Source organism: Fomitopsis serialis, assembly GCF_022376445.1.
Source record: "Fomitopsis serialis strain Sig1Antser10 chromosome Unknown B0H18scaffold_35, whole genome shotgun sequence".
NCBI lineage: Eukaryota > Fungi > Basidiomycota > Agaricomycetes > Polyporales > Fomitopsidaceae > Fomitopsis > Fomitopsis serialis.
Genome location: NW_025954995.1, coordinates 124,843 through 148,179, shown reverse-complemented (window position 1 = coordinate 148,179; position 23,337 = coordinate 124,843). Strand labels below are relative to the sequence as shown.

Below are 23,337 nucleotides of genomic sequence, written 5' to 3'. Positions count from 1 at the left end.
GACTTTGCAGAATTTGAACTGCTCAGTTTCACCCTAGATATGAAGCACATGACCATGTGTGTCAGACATCATGAAAATGCTTTATGGTGCCACAATAGAGCTCAGAATGGGCAAGGACAGCTAATTTGATGCTTGTACATGGTATTATAGCTTACCTTCCATATATGGTAACATGCTGTAAACATCACAGACCTCATCAACATGCCATAGTACTCTATGAATATCTTCTGATTTATCTGCAATTTATGAACCACCAGACATTCACTTTATGGAGAATTACTGGATTTGGAAGGTTGCTCACCATTTAGGGCAATGTGAGCTTTTGTGATACTTCTTGTGCAAAAGGTCTCCCACAACTTGCCTGGAATGTGTATTTTCCTGGATAACATCAGTTACAGATCACTGTGTATGTGTACATATCTCTGTTGCACCAGAAAAGGGACAGTGGCCACTTGGGTCTAGCCAGTCACATGATCCATGATGTGGGGTTGCAGCACCTGCAGCGGTGTTTTATCGCTTGCAATGCTGTGACATGCAGGCCACCACCTGAACAAAGGAGCAGACCGATTATAGGGGATTTTTGACCAATAGTCAGGGTAAGTATAGGGTGAGGATGGGATTTTTCACCTGTATGATTCATTCATTGCCCTTGAAGCACAAATCTAAGCAGGAACTCATCCTTGTTTGCGCCACAGCACGATCATGGATTGCAAGGTACTCTTACCCATGTTTGTGTCATGGCATGAACACGGGTAACGTGCAGTCTGCATCTCACTCTGCGGCTGCCTTCGGCCAGTTGCCATTACCTGCAATCACACCATGGCACAATTGCGGGTAAAAAGTTCATGTGAGCATGGTGTCACTTCTCGCACATGGTGTGTGGCTTCCACCAGGCGCACAGCACCACTGTGCCTCTAGTCCCCCACTGTTAATATCTGCCAAACCTCATGAATGCCTCAAGCTTGGGCATTGTTTTCATACATGCCCCTGAGCTCATACTCCCTCAAGATTTGTTGCTTGCAATATTCACTGTCACATATTCTCTCCATGATATCAGTGAGTGTCTTGCCCATTGTTCTGGATGCTTTGCTGATGTCCTTGAAGGTTGTCTGGCCTAGAAGTATTGAGCTTACTGGCTTGCCTGTGGGTGTCACCACAGCTCTTGATGCTGCTACCAAAGCACTCAACAGGTTTAATCTTGATGTAACCTGCACCATAAGTGCTGCACCTCCCGACCCCAGCAATATGGCTGTCCTTGGTGCCCCCTTTCTCCCCCCCTGTAATGGGCCCCCTGGCCCACTGACCCTTGATCCTCCTGTTCCCCCTGACCCTGCTGCTCTTGCAGCCCCAGCTGCTGCTCCAGCAAACCCCACTCACCATTCTACTCCACCACACACTGCAGCCCAGCTCAACCGGGCAGCCCAGGCCACCCTCACTCCTGATCACAGTGGGCCAATCAACCACCTGCATAATGTCTTCTTCAAGCAACTCCCATCTGCCCCTGGGAACAACATACACATCACAGCCAGATATCTAGACAACCTGTCCCTTTGGTGGGGACTGGCCCAGGATGACGCACAGGTGACCCAGCAACTACTTCAAACTCCCATCCTTAGGACTGCACCATATGAGCAGGCGAAGGAGGGTGCTGGGCAGAAGGGAGCCCGATATGAACCCGTGCTGCTCTGATGGCCGGGGCACACCTTAGGACGGCGACCCCGGTCGGGGCATCACCAAACTCAGTGCCCACGTCCAGACGCTGCACGATGGTCAACGAGCTCGTCGTGCATTCCTCCAACATCAATAGGGTACTGGGCTCAACTGGCAGCACGGCAATTGCGTCTGTTGCTATCGACTTGCAAGACAGCACGTCCGGAGAGCCTCCTAGCTCTGCTGGGCCGCCTCCTTGTGTTTCTTTATCCAGGCATGCGGTGGATGCGTCGAGCCCGTTGCTCGATGCATCCACCACTACCTTCTTCTATTGGAATGTGTGCGAAGCACGCCCGCCCGTGCACGCCACCATCTACCAAGATTCCACTTCGAAGAGCAGCATGCCCAGCGAACTCTCCAGTTCTACCGGGCCGCCCCACCCTTCCATCATGCTGCATCGAGCTATACGTACGTCGAGCCTGTTGCCCGATGCACACGCAGCCGATCCCCAGGACACATGCAACACCTCTTCAAGTGTGATCGCTGTGCCCCTTCATGCTCTCGTCTTGACTTCTCTGAGTCTGCCACCCACACCAATGTGTGGTACAACAAGCATTGAGCTCGTTGCACCTGGCGTTGGTGACCTTAGGGAGCCACCGAAGCAGTCCGACGGTCTGGCTCACAAGCTCTGCGCCGCCACGACGCACGACGTGTTCGGCGTGCTACCCAGCACGGCCGATGCATCCAGCTCCATCACGAAGGGCGCACCCAGGCAGCCTCGACATCAGGACGAGCTATGTCTTCCATCCATCGACCTGAGGTGAGTCGTTACAGAGGTTCATCCAGTTTAGTTCTGCTCTAAAACTTCGTGCAGTTCTCGTTGATCAAGAACCATTTGGAAGGTCAACGGCTTTATATCCATGTTACGCATACTTGCAACAGACTGAGACTGCTGAGGCACTGCATGTAGTTCAAATCGTCGCAGTAGGATTTAAGCCGCGGTGTGGTTATTTCTGTTGCAGCCGCGGAGAGTACGAGTGTTCAAACACTGGTCGTTGTGAGTGTCCAGGACACTTACCAGAGTGGCAGTGTCCACCGCCCTCAACGCCCTTGTGAATCGCCAGCGTCGCCGCTCTGCATCGCTGCCTGTGCGGTGCCCGCCCGCATCGCACGTGTTAGCGCCTGTACAGCTCTGCACGTGTGCTTCCACAAACCACCTCTCTTGCTCCCCCACTTATATCCGCTGTCGCACGCGCATGTTGACATCACCACACCTACTCACGCCATTGTCCCGCACATTCTGACAGCGCAGGCACACTACTGGCGAACACAGCGCACCAAGCGTGGGACATGCAAGACCGCCGCGTCAACCATGAACACGTCACAAACACATCTCAAGACGCACTTGGTGGGCCGGGAAAGGCCCAGGGTCACTAACGGCAGGCGTGGGACACGTTGACGTGCACCACGACCGTGGGCACGCAGGGGTAGGCACGGCCAACGAACTAGCGGACGAGCGGCAGCACACGCAGACCACGAGCACGCTGGGCAACTGCCCAGCGGGCAGACATGGTCGATGAACGTGCAAAGCTGGCGAGCAGCCCACGGATAGACGGACGGGCACGGGGCAAGTGGGAGCTGCGAGCGGACAAACAGGTCAGTGATCATTCTGACCCCGCATCGTCCATCCCGCAGTCATCTGCACTGCGCCTCACGACGCACCTCGCCGCGCCCACTCGCTCTCCTCCCTCTCCCTCGCTCATGAGCCTCCCATCTGGACCATCAACCTGACGCGCGCGCCGCGTAGCCTATCAAGCGTGGGGTGGCCTTCCCTTGTCTCCGTCTCCGCCTGTGCCGAATCCTGCCCAGGTGCCCTCCCGCCAGCCCACCTCGCCTCTGCGCACGTCCCTGCGCACCATCCCTCCCTCCCACACACGTACGCAAGTGGTTGAGCCATATGCGCGGGATCCAACGAACCCTGGGGTGCGCGCCTCTCCGTCTTCCCTACCTGCCTGCGCACCCAAAACACGTACCTACTTGTGTCCTGGGGCCACTGAATGCGGGCATCGCGCCCTACTCACTCCCCGCGAGCTGCGCGCCCTGCGTCCGGACTGTCCCTCGAACGAACGAGCATGCCATGCCACATGCCGCCACTGGAATACAGGCGATCCGATCTGCACACAGACAGAGGTGAGCAACAGTCGGAAAGGCTTACGTGGTGTGATGTACCCCTTTGCTCGCTAACGAAGACGGACTTGGAGGCAGAGGAGTGGGTCGCAGATGGCAATGCGAGCCAGACACCAGGTGTCATGAGCCATCGCAAACATGCCCGGATGTTGCGACGGGACGACGAGCTTGGGCGAGTCAGCAGCTGAAGACCCGCGATGGGAACGGGATGGCTTGCCACGGGGAGGATGGGTCCGGTGGTGAGGGACGGACAGTGTCAGCATGCGCGAGTGGCAGAGACAAGCGGGAGCACGTACGCAGGCAGGTGAATCTGTCTGCGTTGTTCGCGGGCGAGGCCCAGGTGCATCGCGTGCGCGTGCACGACTTGCGTTCGCGACTGCCGGCTCGCTGCGGAGCTACGACCACGGCGATCAAAGGGTGGACGTGCAAGATCGAGGAGGCGCACCAGGCGCGACGAGTGTGGAGTATGGACGGGAAGGAATGGGCACTGGACAGGGGAGGATGAGTGTCAGCACGGATGAAAGAGAGGAGAGGCGAGACGTACCAGTGGGGCGACTAGGGTACACCTCGGGACACCCGCAGGTGTACCTGTGCTCTGCACTAGAACTCGTAGATTATATGGTAAAACAACAATGATCAATTCATCTACTACCTGGGTCGGCTGGCCCGGGCTTTCTTTCGCAGCAAGCGCGTCACACTCGACAAAGCAAGCGAAGTGCCAAAATGCTTACGGACTTGGAAGCACACCGTATTCGCGCTAATACTATATTATGTAATGGAAATATGTAGGGGGGTGGTCTGAAGTTGTGGAATATGTAGGACAGTCGGCACGATGTACGTATATGTAGTGCGCACGGCCAAAACATATGTAGTGGTGCAGCGGAAATGTATGTAGTGGTACAAAAGTGTATGTAGTGGGCGCCGAACATATGTAGGGGTGGTTCTGAATGTATGTAGGGGGCATTGATTTTTGCATCAAACGGTACGCCATACTTTCATGACACAATAGTAACAGTACCACATTGGGTGTTACCTGTGGCCACTCTATGATATCTTGGAGTGAATGCTCAAGATGAGAGCACAATGTTTAATGTTTGAGGATTCAGACAGTATGACATTGAGGTATCCAGTACATATGTAGCCTGACAAGTGAGAGTATGCACATCTAACAATATCACTAGACACAGCCATGTGTGTGCTCCCAATATGTCTGATATATGCTCACAATCACAACAGAGTGGGTCTACTATTTTCCCCAGCAATTGCATTACATAGCACCCTGTGCCAATGAATGTAGGAATGCATACTATGCTAATTGTCATTGATACAGACAGAGAGCACAATTGAGAAAATTTCAAATGCCTATAACTATGGAAAGATGCAAAATGGGTCACATAAAGCACTGTAATCCATGAGAAGGAGCATCAGCAACTTTTAATGTCTCACAATAGCATTTCAAGAACAGGACACAGGACACATATAATGCATGTATGCTGACTAGGCCCACAAAGCATTGCCCAGTGTGAGATTGCCAATTGGGAGGGCACCTGCCATATGTAGTAGTAATCATGATTGTGTGATAGCTTCTTCACAGACCTCCTCATAATTTCCATAGCCTTCATATGGAACAAAGCATGAACATGTGCAGGATATTCATTTTGAGGCCACTTAACCTCCTTGTGTAGGCTCAGAAAGAAATCCCAAACTCCAGAAAATCAATGAAGTAATGAATGACATATGTGGTCATTTTGCTCACCCAAAGCTCTGGACTACAGCTGATCCTTCTGAAGGAGTGAAAGACTTATGCAGACTGCCTGCTATTGTGCAGGAAAAAACAGTGATGTTGATGATATAATTCTTATTTACAGGTTCTTGCTCTCCATTGAATATTTGTAACAATGTCTGGGTCAGATTGTTGCTAGTAACTTGTTACATATGTCTGTAGTGACAGAGACATGCTATGGAATGGTGTTGGGACAAGTGATGAGGAGGAATACAGATGAGAATTCCAGTATACTGTATCTTGACCATGTGACTGACTGTTTTTCCACAGCATGAGCTAAAATTCAGGAACAAGGATCATGAATGTACCAAACTTAACCTGAACAGACTTTGACATTGGGAAGGTCTAGGCCAGTATAGTAACAATTTGTAGGGAAGTATATGACTCCCTACCCAGCTCAAATGGTACAATGAACTCTAATAATTATCATTATTCATTGATTAGCATGCTCTACACAGATTACGTAATAGAAAAGTCTGCCAGTTTGAGGTGGTATCATTGTTCAGTGTTTGAGACAGTACATTATATCCCAGACATGGTAAAACAGGACAGCTTAGCTACAGTTAGGCAAGAGCAACTGTGCAACTGCACATATCATTGGGTAATGGCTGTATAGCAATATTGGCATAGCTACCTGGAATCAATAATTTTTTTTGAAAGGTTATGGATTGTCTAGGACACTTAGGACTCAGGATTTGTGTTACCACATTAAGGATGATGAGCTGAGCCATATGAATGTAAACATCTCTGTTACTACTATGATACTCCCTGATGAATAAAATTTGGCTTGTGCAAGGTTAGTATCATTGTTAAAGCTTGACAACTGCTTGGTCTAGTCAAGCACAGAAGTTAGTCTCACAGACTAGTATGTATCAATACATAATACATATAATGATTGATAAGTGAGATTGAAGTGATAATTTGATGAACCAGAAAACAAAAGACACAGACAACACAACTGGGATCGTATTGCCATACATGGCCCACTCCCCAGCAAGTCAAGTGTAGTGAGGCACAGTTGGGCAGGTGTAGTTGTGAGCACATCCGGTGCTAGCCAGAGCCGCATATGTGCGGGAAACTCTGGAACCAGTGCTTGGGACTTCAGCTCTCGTGGCAAGCCTTGCGTCTTGCGTCGACCTCTCACCTTGCTCCTCTCAGCCTCCACATCATCCCAAAGCCTGACGGCTCTGCTCCTTGCGTTGACAAGCTCTAAGGTGAGTCCGAGCTAGGTGCTTAGTCTAGGTACATGTTGTCATAGTGGCCTGCCAGCACAACGGTGACATGGCTACGCAACCTCCCTGACGACTCCTGTCCAGCTGCCCGGTATTGTCAGATCTTTGGTCGCAAGATTGTCTGTTCTGTCCATACTTCATACTTACCTGTTATTTCCTCCTGCACACTTGTCCCACATTTGTCATGCCTCTCAGCACTGCTCCTGTCGCATACCTCGTTCACGCACAACATGCCTTCCCATGACGGTGGTGCCGTCCACGTCTTGCACTTGCTGTACATCATGAAGGCCCATGTGCATACCTGATGGGCAGCAGACAAGCCCTGCACCATTGCCGCCTCTCGCGTGTCAAGGCCGGTATACAGACTGTCCAGCAAGGCCAAGATCATTGTGAGTCCACCCGACGGCCCCGAGTCAGCGAGACTGAACTGACCTTTTTACCCCAAGCCAGCATTCCACGCAACGCACCAGACGGCATCCAGATGACCATAGCGAGTGCAGCGTCAACAACACCACACAAGTGCAGCACTCGGACATGTCGCTCACTGAAGACACTGGTCTCTACTAGCCTGGTGAGTCGATTGGTACCGACTGTGGTTTTGTTGGACCTTGGCTCATGAGACCCTCACTCATCAGACCACATTGGATTGGAATGACAGTCATGCACGGATACGTGAGCGTATGGCAGAGCCAGACACACCCACAAGCGGACATGGACACCTCGCCCAACAGCCACACACACTGGTCGCAGCCGCCCGCAATGAGGACAACAGCATCGACCATTGCACTGATTCAAGATTATGGCTGTTGACACTGCGTAAAGACGTGTGGGACAGGCTTACAATGCTTCAGAAGCCTTGCTCAGGTGAGTATATTCTTGAATTGTGTTTCCTCACCGTGCCACTCACTGTCCCTCAGAGACCTCCATTGAGCAGGTGGTTGCAGAGAGGTTACTGGGTGTGTGGCGGTCTTGCACAGCCCAGTGTTCATCCTGCAGATCGTCTGGGCAGGTCATTTTGAGGTCGTCAAGTAGCTGAGCCGTGTCAAGAGGAACAGGGCGTGGGAAGGAGGCGTGGGTGAAGGCGAGCGACATGAGGGTAACGAAGCAGGCGAGCAAACATGCAAGGAAGTCGTGGGCACGTCAGACGAGAGCAGGCGCACTGTGGAGCTTGAATGTGAGGGGATGAATGGCGAGGGTGAAGAATATGCCAGACCTGTACGAGCACCAGGTGAAGGTGTGCAAGATTCTCGAGTCTGATGATACAAGTCTCATCAACAGCGGTCAAGGTACACAACAAACACGTTAAAAAGGAGAAGAAGGTTGCAAAGAAAGTGGCTAATGTCACAGCTGGTGAGTCCTGTGTCGTGTGTCCATTGTGAACCAGAACCAGTGTACTGATGGGTACACTTTGTACTTTGTGAACTGGCAGCTGCACTCACGTATGTGATGAAGAAAGGCATCCTGCTGCCGTACACTGTGGATCCATCATCTGATGGACCCATCGCGGACACGGAGTGCAGCAACCCTACACAGACAAACTCATTCTACATAAGAAGGGTCTCAGACACTGTCTCCCCTTGCTCCCATCCCTGCCTTCCCTACCACTCATCAGGAAGCAAGTCGGCTTCATTGACTGGGTGCGAGGGGTAACTCATCTCGCTGTCTGTGACTGGCTTCAGCACGTCTTGCTCATGCTTGTCGACAGTTGGGGGTACGCTGTGCCTGTTCAACACCTCCCGCACGAGCTGCCACTGTTGTTTCCAGGGCTCTTCAGGCAATGACAGCAGTCATGCTGCTAAACCCACATGACAAAGAAGCAGGGCGGCCTCGTCTCTAACAATGTGATCTGCGAGCTATGTTGTAGTACTTCGTCCCGAGTCATTGTCGTTGTTCTAGAATAACAATTATGCATTATACTCTGTAATGATCCTTGTATGACACTGCATAACCAGAAAGCAAAACAAAGAATGCACATCCCCCAAATTACTCTGATACACGTCAGATAATGTGCAGCGAGTGCGTAGAAGTGGTTTGTATTGAATGTAATTGCCATGAATTCCCACAGGAAGTGCTGGGGGGTAAGAGAAAAAGTGATTCTCTGGGAAACGAAGAACAGGTGGTATTGCAGATCTTTACCTAGAAATGCTGATTATTGTCAATATTTCTTTGTCATTCTCAAATGAAGCTTTTCCAGATGTGTGCGTCCACAGATGCACTGGCGAGCTCGGACGGCTGCTCGGTCAGTGAGTCCATCCAGTGCTGCTGTGGCCAGATGTCATACATGGCGACCAAGGCAGGGCCAGGTGGGAGCTGCACCAGCACATTGGGCGGTGGGTAGGGGTAGTTGACGGGCGGAGGTGGGGAGGTGCGGGTGGGCAGCAGATGTTTCTTCGGGCACCTGCACCTGTGTTGGATCAGCTGTCCGTGAGAGCTCGAGGCCTGCAACAAAGAGGCTGTCGCTTGGAGTGCAGAGCCCACTGTGGACAATCCAAATTTGGAAGCTGGCTTCCTCACATTTGCAGTCGCAGGTGGGTTGGCCGCGATGTCTTTGGGGTGGGGGAGGTAGTCCATGATGGGGTGGTTCCTGTGTGATGGTACAGTGGGTGTAGGCAGATGCGGCGACTCCATGGTTGGAGTAACCGGGGTCATGGTGTTCCCAAGTGTGTATGACTGATTGTTTTGGATTGGCGTGGAGATCCTGGCTGTGTAGTGGACGTGTTCATACAAGTCTTCATCGGGAGGTTGCAGGGGCAAGATATAGGACACATATGGCCAGGATTGTGGCCGACATGCAAGCCATCCTCGGCGATGTAGGGTGTGGGCTAGGCTGCCATCAGGAAAAACCTGGGTTACTTATGTGTCCTTTTAAAGGATTGAATGTACATTTTGAGACTTTGAGCCCTTATACAAGTACAAGAGACAACAAAGCTGCTCAATAGATGCACCTGGCAAGATACCTTTGACCGACAATATTGTCCAAATAACATACTTTGCCCCCCACTCCTCATCCACTAATATTGTCCGCATCCCTCCATTGCTACCTACTGGGGCCCCAACAGGTAGCCTACGACTTACCCAAATATATAGTGTAATTTGTAGTGCAAAACATATCCCACCTTTTAGTGCGCACCTTACCCCGATCCCTAGTGCACAGGTTAGTGCCGATGGTTAGCGCGCTCCATAGTGCACAGTGTAGTGCTGAACATAGTGGTGTATTTAGTGCGACTCCTAATACGTCCATCTTGCTACACGTGCACTGGCCCAGAACCACTTGACGCACGCCGCTGCATGAAGAACGTCAGTGTGCCTTTGACACGTACTATTGCAGAGACTCACCTTCTAGCGCCCACTTGTCCAACGTCCAGCGCCGTGGTATGTGTTGTCCCGCCAAAGCCATGAGACACGCTCATTTTGGCAACCTGTGTTCTCATCAGCAATGACTGGCGGGCGACACTGCTGCTCTGTGAGAGGTTCCAATGAGCAAGGATTATCCGCCGAGGCCAGTCGAACGACCCTTGTCCTGGTGAATTCGTACTCCTGTCATAGTGACTGGATTTTTGCCCTCTTGGTCTCCTTGAGCTTCGCATACCTGGTGTGGGCTTGCTGCCATACAAGCCCGTGTTTTGCGCGCAAAAGAACACTTCAAAATGAAGCTTCTGCCGGATTTTCTTCAGGAGGTCTTTGGCATGAGCATTGCGGAGGTGCCACTCTGCCGAAACGAAACTTTGGAAAAGGGTGTGCTTGCAAACAGGTTGGGGGTACGTGGATGGGACCAATAAAACGACATTTTCCGCATCCGTTGTTGCACGAGTCGGCCACTCACAGTCGCAGAGTTCCTCCTCCAGGATTAGCAATGTCGCGCCCATCACTTGGGCTTGCCACATCAGCCAATCTTGCTGCTTGGTATGGAGCTTGTCCCGTTCGTTGTCGATCTCGTTGTACATCTCGGATGACAGCTCCTTCTCGTATTCTCGCACCTTCCTCTTTAAGGTTTCCCTGTTCTTGGCTGTCACCTATCCATAGACACCCAGTTGTCGTGTTCACTCACTGTAGACGTTCCAGTGCAATCACATCCAAGAGAAGGTCGCCCAGACCTTGCCTGCGAACAGTCACTCCCCCTGCCTCGTCTTCCATACCCGCCGCCTTCCGCTTCACCCCTTGTCTATCCATCTCGGTGTCACACTTGGCTGCGTCCTCTTCCTTGAGTCGTGCGATAATGTCTTGGGTCGATGGTGCTAAACCTGTTGAGCTCAGGGCCCGTTCAACTCAACATCGCGACTCACCTTCATCGACAGCTACCTGGTATTACGATCCCTGAGGTACGAAGGTATCGTTCTTATGATGGACCACCATGAAATGCCTTAGCAATTCCTCTGGAATGGTAGTTTGTTCCCACAGTGCACGTGACTTGCAGCCACCCTGATAAGCAGAGATAAGTAACTGTTAGTATGGGTTGCTTATCTGAGTCTGAAATTTCAGACTCCCAGACAACGCAACTTGCACCAACAGATACAAACAAATGCAGTGGCTAAGCGCTCAGTTATGGATATGAGGCCCATGAAACGCCTTAGCAGTTCCCCCAATAAGGAAACTGGTAAACATATCATGTGACTGGCAGCTGGGTGGCTCAATGCTGCAAGCGCTTACACACTGTAGTGCCTATATAGTCTCAGCCAGTAACAAATCATAGTATACATAGTATGCTCATCTGATAGCCCTTCATTCAGAGAGTATACAGGAATTTTACTGAGTGCATACAGTGGCTGGCTAACCCAGGAAATGCAAAGCAAAAAAATGCACATGTGCCTCTGCAGATTCAATCTGCTTGTTTATGACTCAAATATGATCTATATGTACACTGCAATGTATATGTGTAGTTCAGACACTGTGGACTACTCAGTAGCTTCAATAATACAGGTAACAAGGACTATAATGGGTAATCTGCGCATCTTTTGCCATATTATGGCCCTTGCATACAATGTAATGGTAACCATTGCAGCTCAGGGCAATCATACACTTGTCTTTGATGTGTCTGTATATTTCATAGACTTTCTGCATTTTTCTGAGCCCTACATGCCCCTGTTTGTGTATGATTCCTCTTTGGGGAGGTCACATACGCCATATGGTAATTATGCATCCACTGCTGGCTTTGTCTTGCTCACAGACACAATCTAGGGATACATACCTGAATGTGTACTTACACTATGATCTTATAGGGTTGTCCAGTACATGAGCAGTTCCAAGAGTGAAGTAGCAGGCTTATATAAGCTCACTGGGGCCACAGCAACCATCTTTCCAGGTTATTGAGAATGCTATCTGATCTGATGTCAAACCCATGCAATATACAGCTTCATTCACATTGCCTGGATCATTTTGAATATTGTCTCAATTTTCCGCTTTTTTCGGAGTCTAAACAAGCTCTCTTAAGCACAGTAACAGTCCGCACTTACATCACTTACTAAGCGCCCATCAAGCGCCCAGATGCCGTTCGGAGGTGCAACCGTGCGGAAATTTGGCACGGTTGCACCTCCGAACGGCACAAGAGGGATGCCGAGCTGCTCTGATTGGTGCAACAAGCCCTTTTCTGCCCTAATCAGGCAGGCTGCCGAGGTTTTGAGCTGAGTTTGAATCTCAGCCACAGGCTCCTTAGTGGCACTGTACCTGCTGTACTGTGTGTGGCCCACTAAAATGCGGAAAATTCCCAAAATAATCTCTGTGATAGGTATGATGTCATAGAGTCTATAGCTGCTGTGACTTGCCCATTACCTTCACTGGTCATGGCACAATTCACAAAACAAAAAAACATGCAAATGCCTCTGTGCACATGAGCGCATCCCTTTTCACCTCAAAAGTCTCTCTTTTGAAGCCTATATGCTGCCCACAGATTCTCTGACATCTCAAACCTGCTAAATAGGGTAGCTGACCTTCCTAAAATGGTAATTTTGCTTAACCTGCTCAGTCTGGGCTCACAAAATGCAGATAAAATCAGGGAATATTATGTGTAATCAGACTCATCTGTATTGCCTTGTATATGAAGGCAATTCATCTTGTATGGAGGCCCCCACAATATATCACTAGTATGACTTGCCCAGTTGTTTGAAATTCAGGAAACAGAGAAACACATGCATGAATGTGGCATTTGACTGGGATACACTGACTGAAATCTAATCAACTCTTATAGAGGTTATAGAGATGATAAACTCATTTGATAGCCCATCATTTCAAGGGTTAATCATACATTGGAGGAATGAAGAACAAAGGACAACATTTAGAGAATCACAAGTGACTGTGCAGATATGAATGGCTTGTTGTCTCTGAAACACATTGCCTATGACCTGTATAGATATGTGCATAGTTTACAATGCATGGATGTGTCTGGAAGTTGCACAGCACAGCTATTGGTGGGGAAAATGGTAATAACATGCATGTTTTGATGTCTCAGCACTGAATGACCCTATAGGGAATCTTCTCCACTTTTAAATATGCTCAGGGATGCTCCACATATATCCTGGAATATTGTCTGATTAATCCGCATTTTCTTGACCCCAAAACAAGTGAATTGTGCTGCAGTAACAGTGTGCACTTACATCGCTTACTAAGCGCTCGATTGAGCGCCCGTTGCCGAAGCGGAGTCGTCGACAGGCCGGAATTCCGGCCTGTCGACGACTCCAGTCACTCAAAGGGGATTTTGGAGCACTCCCATTGGCTGAAATGCTGACAAATGTTCCCTTTTAAAGTAATCTTTCAGTGTCAGCTCTTCATGCCGAGTTTTTTGATGGCTTCAAGCCACACTAACTGAGCTCTTACTAGAGCCCCATTAAATGCAGAAAAATCCCAAAATATTGCTTCTCCATGGAATGCCCCTTGAGTACTGACAAGGGTGCCCAGATTAGGTGTTCTTGTTGTTTTTCACAGAGTACTGACCTTGGCAAGTGATACTGGGGATATAAGCAAATGTTGGTGTGTGTATGATGCTTGTACAAGACAGTTCCACATGTACTGGCTATGTGAGGTGGAGGATATCAAACATACAAAACTGCCATATATGGTTAGTCCCCTGCCCATTTGGGAAGTTGGCCATGCATGGCCTCTGCAGGACTGGATAAATAGCAGGAAAATCAGAGAAAAATTAGATAGTACTATGGATTTGTATTGGGTTGACTGTTGAGGCTCCAATATGGCAGAAAACATATGATAGTTCAGAATGACCCATGCATAGCCAGATACAAGACACTCTGTCAGTGAGTCTTGGTCCATCTTGTAAGAACCAGTATCACCTCAGGGACTGGCAATTCCAGACAGGATCCTAGGCTATTCTGTTTGGTTCAGCTATTCAATAGGCCCTGCAAAGGCAGGCTATTGGGCTGAGTTTGAATGCAAGCCACAAGCTCATTAGTGACACTGTATTTACTGTGCTATGGTCTCCCAAAAAATCAAAAACAATTGGGAATATTCCCAGTCATGTATATGATGTCAGAGAGGCTGTACATAGTATGCCTTCCCATGGATTCATATAAACATGGCACCCACCATTCACAAAGCAAAATAAAATACATATTCCTCTGTACACACTGGCTCTTTCACTTTGTTTGTGTTTCCTGTGATGCTTGCCAACTGCCTATGGATTGTGTGGCTATATGAGACCTGAATGAAACCTGCCATATGTGGTACCTGACCTTCTCAAAATGGAAAGTCCGAGTTATCTGCTGTGTCTGGGCTCAGAAAATGCGGATAAAACAAGGGAATATTCTGTATGATTCCACTCACCTTGTACTGCTTGCTATAAGTATTGATTGGCTCATGTCTAAACCCTTTGGCAGGCAATGGCATATGCAGAAAATGGTGAACACCTGTGGCACAAAGGCCACAGTTAATGCTGAGTATGTTCATAATATTGGCTCTGTCTCACATGTGAATGGCATAGCTATTAATATTATGGGTTCGCAGAGCTTTATGACACTGTACTGATCCTAGAAAGTGATAGAAAGACATTGTACAAGTTGTGCATCTACTACTGTTGCTAGAAAGTCTATAGGCTAGCAATGTCATAAAGTAGGGACACCACACATAGGTGATCAAATGCTTTGATGGTCTCTGCAATGCTAGATAAATGGTAGGAAATGAGATAAAATCAGATGATCCCATGACATCATGCTGACTGTTGTAGGCCAATGCATGACAGTACATCTCAGATGTGCTGATGCAGAGTTCACAGCCTGATGTCTACAGCTCTATTGTCCCAGTCCAGTATAAGCATGTCTTTGACTGATTGTATCAATATGAAGCAGTGCCAATTATACAGTATGATGGTGCTATGCTTGATTGTTAATTGCTCATATAATTTTTGCCTGGAGCATATCTAATGTCTGTATGCACTACCATCATCCTATTCTCATGCAATGGCCCTTGGTATGTGAAGATAGAATAGGCAGCTCTTGGCTTGTTCATATGGGCAAAAATGTATTGACAGTGGTGTCTGTTTGTGCAATGTCTACTATCACTCATATTGCAGTGTATGCTGTGATTTCTTCCTGATTGGGCTCAGAAGAAGTCATGGTTGCCATGGAAATAATGCAGACTTGCATTGCTTACTAAGCAACAGTGAAGAGGCCATATTACAATGGACTTCTGAGCCAATATATGGCTGTCCTTTTATGGATCTCTAGTCAACAATATGACTTTGGCAGTACTCTCATTTGCTGCAACTGTTTCCTTTTACATGTGATGATAAAATATCAGCTACTCATGTTGGGTCCTTTCATGTTATATGGAAAGTGGAAATATAACACTTTAGACCCAGGTGTGAACATGTGTGTGTGATATTTGAACAGCATTGGAAATTTGTGGCAGTGTGCCTACCAGTACACCATTTGGCAGTTGATCCTGGGTGGTATCTGCCATGCCCAAGGAATGTCAACATGAAAAATATAGTGTGTAATCCAAATATAGTACCATACATTGTATGTGCACACAAAATAATGAACAGTCAGCCAGAAAATGACCCTGGTGATTATCTTGGGAGTATGTCTGAAGATATAGAAATCCTTGGACTTATGATCAGAGAGCATGACCACTGATAGTAGGCATTACTAGAATACCCAGGAAAGGCCCATGTGCAAGTCTTAGTATGCAGTCCGTTGTTAGGGACAAGGCATTGAAAACCCTTTTTCTACAATAGATATGGTCTTTGAATAGGGTAGGCAGCAGGAATTGTTATCACTCCTGGGCTTTGTTATCTTTATTGTAGATCCTTTTAATGGACTTCATTTGGGTTCACAATGCCTTCTGACCAGATTTCAGTGATCTTTTTTTCCCACATTGTTATGCTTTGTGGCACCTATTGGTGTATGTTCTGACTGGACTATTACCAATCTCCTTAGACCCTTGTGACCAGATGCTTTGAAAGATATTACTGGGGTTCTATTAGCTCAGACTATGTTATCTATTGATATATTATCCCAGCTGGCAGGCAATCTATGAGTGACTAGTGTTCATAAGGCTGTGCTAGTGTTTCAGGACAACATGCAAGTGGTGTGTCATGAATCACAGAGCACATCCTTGATGATCAGTGAGAATTATTGGCACATCTACCCTTGCCTTACAATGAGCCTGTGAGCTTATTGTGCATTTGAATGGCCTTGGAAAGTGGTGTACTGAGTCTTCTACTATTTTGTAGAATTCTATGAAGTATTTTATGTAGCTAAAAGGCTGTGCATAATGCACAAAAGGAGCATCCCTATGAGCAAGTCCAAACATTTATCTCATCTACCACTTGCTTCTGTACTCTTATGCCAGTGTACCTTCAATTCATCAGTGATCAATCCTGCCCATGACTCTCTCAGTCTTGATGGCACTTACTATGGTGATACATTGCTTCACATTGTACTACATGAGCCCATTACTATTGACTCAGGAGCTGAGCTCCAATCCAGTAACATACCTTAGTATGGCTTTGTACTACTGGTCAGTGTCTGGTAACTGTTCACTTATGGTGAGAGCAAACTGCACATTCTTTGGTTGTATTCCTTGTATAACACATCAATTCTTGACAGGCCTTTTTCAGAATTCCTTACTGGTATACTTCTCCTCTGTATATTGGTTCCATCCTCCACTGTTGATTGGTTTGGACTTGGGGAAATACTGTTAACAATCTACTGAAAGACATCCTTTGGTATCAGAATTTCTCTGATCAAGGGCTAATACTTGGACAACAGCACTGACAGCAAGTCCCACCTGAGTAGTGGTTACTGTAGTCAACCCCCAGATTCCCCTTCCTTGAGTTCTAGTTGATCTAGAGGCTCACCTTACTTCTTTGCAACATTCCCAAGCTATTTGCTCTATGTTACTATCAATACAAACCAGTAACACTGCTCATTAGTATTCAGATCATGTTGATAAGCAACTTGGCAATTTACCAAGTAAGAAACAGATCCATAATGTCTGTTGCTCATGATTGCAAGCTATGATCCTCATATGACAACAACCTAATAAATTAGCAGGCTACTCTGAAGTGCAAAATGTGGAAGATATGTCAGTACTCTATGCATAGGCAAAATACTAGCAGTCTTGCCAAGCATGACTTCTGATGTGGGCAGCATGAAGTTGTTCATAAATTGACATGTATCCTACCAAAGGGATCGTACTGCCAGCTATGGCCCTCTCCCCAGCAAGTATGCTGCTGCCAGTACATGTTCTGTTCTCGGTAAACACAATGCAAAATGCCCAGCAGACTGTCAAATGCACAGCTATATGTTTCTTCATTCCAGTCAAAACAGAGTGGCATATTGCTATTATTTGCCAGTGGTCGTGCTCTCTTTGCTGGCCTGTCATTACTATCTTTATGTGTCCCTTGTCCCAGGGGCCTCTTGCGCATGTTACCACCAGTGTCTGTACTCACAGTTGCAAGCTGTACAGCCCCTTTGGCAGGAATATACTTGGCTGTTTGCAAATCCTGTTGGGAGATCTGTTGTGTATCTTCACTTGCTGCTTGCTCAGCAAGCTCATCTGTGCTTCCTTGTTTTGCATTCTTCTTCTTTGGATGCTCTACTATATCCCACTCAGCTTCCTTGTATGGAGCCTCAATGTCAAAGGGCTGCTTCTCAGACCATCTCAGTGCAGTGTGCATGGTCTTGGGCATGTGTTTAGCACCCTTTGTGTTCCTGTAAGCATGGATGAGGGCTACACGGGTGACCCCTTGTACTGTTGGAGACAATGTTCCTTCATATCTCAATTTTGTGATCTCATCTAGCAGCTCCAGCTCTCTGAATTCCTGTCTGAGCCAGCCAGTGACACCGCCCATGAATTTAGAGTTGTCAAAGCCCTGGACAATAATGGTCCCCTGATAGCTTGAACCCCTGGACAGACACGTGTACACAGATTGGTGATTTTTGCAGTTCTGGAGGTCCACCACATTGTATGGCCTGGTACGGCCTTGGGAATTGAAATCAGTCATGGCAAAGTTGGGTATGAGAGCCACTTGAGTTCTGTGGATAGTCAGTGTGCGGTCATTGGGCATCAAGCAGGGAATCTTTATTGTCTGAGCAGCAATTGGGACTACATTCTCTGGTAAACCATCAAGTTTGACAGGAGTGGGAGCAGCAGTAAGCTTCACAAATACCACATCCAGCATTCTCTTGTCTCCTGTGAGTGGCTTGGATTCCCATCCTACAACTACTGCCTCTGCTCCATTGGTGACATTGCACTCCGTGGCTTCATTGGCTTTAATCATGACAGGAAGTCCTACACAGAGGGATATTATCCCTGGGTGATTATTGGAATTTTTATTTGGCAATGCCCAGAGTTGATTTTGCAGATGAGGATGGATCTTGTCCACCTTGCGCCTGACATCCGCATTTTTCTTCATTTTGCGTGTTTTTTTACTCTCCTCAGGACTCCCATAATGGTCTAGAGAGTAAAAGGATTCCAGAGTCTGGCCTGTGTCCTTTGCAAACCTGGCTACACCAAGTTCATTGATTCGGTCTCTGTGGGAATTGTATGACAGTATGATAGACACATTCCGGAAGTTGGGATCACTAAGCTTTGGTTTGCCTTTGCCCCGGCCAGCTATACGGCCTCGCAGAAAATTCACATCTGCCATTGTGCAAGCTTTGTAGCGTAAGTTGTCCAGCAGTTTTCTGAATTTTGCATCTTCAGCACTCTGAGACTTCTGTCTCATATTTTGTCGGAGAATCACAACTGTAGTAACTTGATGCCAAATTGCCTTCCCAAGGGATGCCTCCTGTTGTCTCCAACTTGACGTAGAGTGTCTGACACTGTTGACCTTTGCTGAGAACAGAGAGTACCCTGTTCCTGGTGGCTCAAGCTGTGCAAAATCACCAGCAAAGATCATATTTTTGCCACCAAATGGCTCACCAGTGTTGCTATATATGCGGCATAGACGTGCAGAAATATCATAGAAATGGTTGCAGTCAACCATGGAAATCTCATCCAGAAATATGTAGTCCACATCCTTCAGTCTGTCACGGACATTACGCAGAGTCCCATTATTAGCATCACCATATTTGGAGAATCCCAGCATGGAGTGGTATGTAGATCCAGAGATGAGGGATGCTGCAGAGCCAGTGGGAGCCATGCATGCAAAGTGATAGCCTTCATTGCGATCTTGGAAGAACCTGATCAAAGCCTTGATGACCTGAGATTTCCTGGTTCCAGCCATTCCTCCAAGATACATCTTCAGCTTCTCTGCAGGAGGCTGAGTTGCATGGTTAGCAATTACACGAAAAGCCCTTTCCTGCTCCTCATTCAATGTGAAGCTTTTCACTATGCCATCAATAAGTGACTGGAGCTTATCATCTGCTGCTCTGAATTTGACTGACATATAGTTGTAGTCTACCGCCTTCACATTATCCACATAGTCTGCAGGTTTGTCATTGCCATTGTTGTGGCTACCAGGTTCATCTCTGGGCTTGCTTGCTGCCTGCTCCTCTCGCTGATGGAGAATATCTTCCCGCTTCTGGCTGAGAACACTTTTCCACTCTGGTCCTGTCATGGTGCTCACGGGCTGGAACTGGTCCATTGGTGAGAGTGATGCTTTGTCTTTGGAGTCATCAAGCCAGCCACTAGCATGAGCAATGTTCTCTGCCTGTTGCATCTGTGCAATACGGGTCAGGGACTTCCTCCCGAGAACATCCCATTCTGGATCATAGTCAATTGCCCCATCATCACCTGTTACACTGCTCTGCACAACATCAATGTAATCATCATTGTCAACTTCCTCTTCTTCCTCAAAGCCCAGGCCTCCATGTTCTCCTTTGTCCTGTCTGTGCTTGGAAAAGTCATCTCGACTATCATTGCACTCATACTTTATGTGGAAGAACTTCATGACCTCTTGCTGCCGTTCTGTGAATTCATGGCTAGCAAATGCATCATCCCATGTCTGAGAAGTATCCTTGAGGTCTGAGCCTTTATGCCAAGGCTTGAAGAGCATGAGCATGGTCATGCAATATTCCTCTCTATTACCTTTGTCTTGACGTGGCAATGTGCCTCCAACAAAGTTGGGCACCCGAGCACAATGATCTGGTAGCATGACAGCCATGTGTGTTTCATACTGAGGATGAGTGGGCTGGAAGCGTGTGGGCTCATGGTAATTTGTGATAGCATCCATTTGCTCATCCTCTCTAGCCTTCTGTGCTGTCTCCTTTGTGAGCAACAATGGGTCATCATCATCAGACTCTTCCTTCCATTTATCCTGGCCACCACCTCTGCGACTAGGCAATGGCTTTATATCTTGTTTGCTCTTGTCCTCATTGTTCTCCAATTTAGCAATCTTCTCATGTACTGGCTTGAGCTTCTGAGTAGCACGTTTCATGGCACGTCCCATGGTTTGTTTGTCACTCAGTCTGATCCAGTCGTACAGACACACTTGGGCATATTTAGTTGGCCTGTACATGTAGTCCATTTGTTGTGTAATGCCTACAAACTTATCATGGCTTTTGCCTATGACTACTTTGGCTGGTTTCTCATGTGGAGTGTACACTGGCTCCTCAGTCGGCCAGGCCTTGAGGACCTCATACATGTAGCTCCTCCAGTAGAAGGGCCGGAATGTATGGCTGGTGTAATGGTCTGGCTGATTAAGGAGGTACATGCAAGCCATTGGTGCACCTGTTTCTGCACTGGCAGTGAGAGCATTGACAATTTTAGTGATCAGCTTCCGTGCACACACCTTGCGGTTGCTATCTTCACCTGCTTTGAGATCAGGATTTCTGCTGAACACTGTCTTCACAGCTGAGAACATCATATGTGTCTTCAAAGGAGTCTTTGTGATGTAATCTGTAACATATGCAGTGATTGTTGAGCTCGGAATTTATTCCGCATTTCTGCGAATTATTCTGAGCGTCATTGCCCTGTCCAAGTCGTGGAATGTGTCCTGGTGTGTTCTCCTTTATTCTACATGGACGCCATCACTATACCTTGCATACTGTACCTTTTCCGACGTCATTCCCTTCAGTCTACCATTTTCCATAATGTTTGCATCTTCAGGGATTTGAACCCCTGCACTCATCCGATTTTTTCACTGCTTCGTTGATTTCCACTTTGTGGCTGTTTCTACTGTACAGTTATGGTCACCTTACGTAACGCACACCGTAGACAGTCCGCCTCGTCGAGCTCCAAGTCCCTAAGACTTTACAGAGCGCGACTTAGGTGTGTATCTTTGATTCCTAAATATAAAAGACTTTACAGAGCTCGACTTAGGCCTTTGGAATCACTCTGAGGTGCACTGTAGCCAACAAAAACCGTGGCCACTTCACGGGAAACAGTTGAGCATGGGAGAGCCTGACGCAACTGGGTGCACAGATCGCACCCAGGGCCATTGGACAGTGGCGGATTCGTGCCGAGCGCTTAAGCACAACTCTCCTGGCATGGGAGAGTCACATCCATCGGTTGTGTGCAGGAAGCGGGGTGGGACCAAGGAGTGGAGGTGGGAGAGCAGGGGTGGTCGGTCACAGGCACACCAACTTCGATGGCAAGCTGCAAGGCAGGGAGTGTGGGCGTGTGGACAAAAGCGGGTTGGTCAATCTTTCATTGTGACATACAGTACTAACCATTTCTAGCACCTCTGCTGCATATCCCTTTGTCTAGCACCTCTGCTGCATATCCCTTTGGGATCCCTGCAAGCATCATCTTGGATGCGCCTGGGGAGTGGGTCCCGGTGGCTAACCGCCCCAAGTCAGCTCCTCCGCTGTTCATGGTGAATGAGCACCCGCGTAACCCATACAGGGGAGATGTGAACACGACGTGCTACCTCACGTTCGTCAATAACAGCGAGCGCGCCACCACTGCAATGACCGCGAGGAAGCCGTCAGATTGGGATCTCCCACATGTCTCGGAGGACGACGTGTGGGACAAAGGTAAGCATGCAATCCATCTCATGAATGAGAGCTTATGTATTGCTAGGGTGGCACGTTCTGCGCCCACGAGACTCGCTGTTTGCACGGCCCGTCTACGTTGCGTCGCCGGCCGGCCCAGGCTGGGATGATGATGTCCTGCGCCAACAGATCTTTGCCCAGACATAAGTATTTCTGTTTCTATATTGTTTTTCATGCTCACTGCTGCGTAGGGACATGCCCTTGGAGCTGCAGGAGCGCTACCTCAGCCTCCGTAGCAAGATCATTGGTCCCGTTGACCAGTGTTCTCGTGAGGCGCCCATCAAGGAGGACGGGGGCTGGGTGAAAGGCACCGAGTTCGAGCATCTCGTGCTCGACAAGGGCCTGAAAGGTACTGCTGACCGTAAGCGTATCTATGCTATCACCCAGTCCCAGCAGGCCCAGAATGGTGTCCTGTCCCCCAACGCGGAGGCTAAGTCCTTCATGGGTGGCGATGGTGAGGATGCGAAGATACGTAGGGAGCTTGCAAAGGTAAGAGTTGTTGCATCTCACATTTTTTGACTTATCATTTTGCAGGTGGGCGGTGAACTTGGAGTTCACGTCATCCGCACTGTCCAGCCTGAGCTTCACCACTGCATGGAGCTGCAGGCCAAGCTCCTCGGGTACTTCCGCCCGGGGAGTGTGGACAATGTATGCTTTGGTGGGAGCCAGTTCAACATCTCCACGCCTGATTACCTGACAGAGCTGTTGGCTGCAGTGCGCCTCAAATTCCAAATTCCAAAGGCCTAAGTCAAGCTCTGTAAAGTCTTAGGGACTTAGAGCTCGACGAGGCGGACTGTCTACGGTGTGCGTTACGTAAGGTGACCATAACTGTACAGTAGAAACAGCCACAAAGTGGAAATCAACGAAGCAGTGAAAAAATCGGATGAGTGCAGGGGTTCAAATCCCTGAAGATGCAAACATTATGGAAAATGGTAGACTGAAGGGAATGACGTCGGAAAAAGTACAGTATGCACGGTATAGTGATGGCGTCCATGTACAATAAAGGAGAACACACCAGGACACATTCCACGACTTGGACAGGGCAATGACGCTCAGAATAATTCGCAGAAATGCGGAATAAATTCCGAGCTCAACACTC

General features: G+C 48.3%; 5 protein-coding genes across 5 annotated transcripts; 3 read left to right on the top strand and 2 right to left on the bottom strand.

Moving 5' to 3' along the window:
• Nucleotides 1-956: 956 nt before the first annotated feature.
• B0H18DRAFT_955046 (uncharacterized protein) lies at nt 957-4,183 on the bottom strand (the record flags this gene model as incomplete). Its single annotated transcript, XM_048042324.1, is given in 14 exon segments — nt 957-1,114; nt 1,134-1,501; nt 1,704-1,978; nt 2,028-2,112; nt 2,281-2,372; nt 2,419-2,465; nt 2,584-2,599; nt 2,729-2,883; nt 2,933-2,967; nt 3,373-3,437; nt 3,567-3,662; nt 3,732-3,824; nt 3,866-4,049; nt 4,134-4,183. 14 exon segments carry the CDS (start codon nt 4,181-4,183, stop codon nt 957-959), a joined length of 1,719 nt encoding a protein of 572 aa, XP_047893138.1.
• Nucleotides 4,184-6,391: 2,208 nt separating this feature from the next.
• B0H18DRAFT_955045 (uncharacterized protein) lies at nt 6,392-8,689 on the top strand (the record flags this gene model as incomplete). The annotated part of the gene is made up of 14 exons (XM_048042323.1): nt 6,392-6,416; nt 6,457-6,468; nt 6,554-6,834; nt 6,879-6,971; nt 7,217-7,241; nt 7,299-7,423; nt 7,488-7,716; nt 7,770-7,808; nt 7,862-7,880; nt 7,908-8,086; nt 8,131-8,202; nt 8,282-8,366; nt 8,465-8,563; nt 8,617-8,689. The coding sequence occupies 14 exons, from the start codon at nt 6,392-6,394 to the stop codon at nt 8,687-8,689; spliced, it is 1,356 nt and encodes a 451-aa protein (XP_047893137.1).
• A 338-nt stretch (nt 8,690-9,027) lies between these two features.
• Nucleotides 9,028-12,631, bottom strand: B0H18DRAFT_955044 (uncharacterized protein; the record flags this gene model as incomplete). The annotated part of the gene is made up of 12 exons (XM_048042322.1): nt 9,028-9,679; nt 9,842-9,916; nt 10,189-10,372; nt 10,442-10,848; nt 10,901-11,093; nt 11,136-11,151; nt 11,500-11,511; nt 11,830-11,950; nt 12,038-12,054; nt 12,126-12,143; nt 12,312-12,565; nt 12,619-12,631. 12 exons carry the CDS (start codon nt 12,629-12,631, stop codon nt 9,028-9,030), a joined length of 1,962 nt encoding a protein of 653 aa, XP_047893136.1.
• A 9,201-nt stretch (nt 12,632-21,832) lies between these two features.
• B0H18DRAFT_1119359 (uncharacterized protein) lies at nt 21,833-22,385 on the top strand (the record flags this gene model as incomplete). Its single annotated transcript, XM_048033933.1, has 3 exons — nt 21,833-21,878; nt 21,924-22,220; nt 22,267-22,385. 3 exons carry the CDS (start codon nt 21,833-21,835, stop codon nt 22,383-22,385), a joined length of 462 nt encoding a protein of 153 aa, XP_047893135.1.
• Nucleotides 22,386-22,433: 48 nt separating this feature from the next.
• B0H18DRAFT_1119358 (uncharacterized protein) lies at nt 22,434-22,985 on the top strand (the record flags this gene model as incomplete). Its single annotated transcript, XM_048033932.1, has 2 exons — nt 22,434-22,727; nt 22,773-22,985. The coding sequence occupies 2 exons, from the start codon at nt 22,434-22,436 to the stop codon at nt 22,983-22,985; spliced, it is 507 nt and encodes a 168-aa protein (XP_047893134.1).
• Between the last annotated feature and the right edge of the window lie 352 nt (nt 22,986-23,337).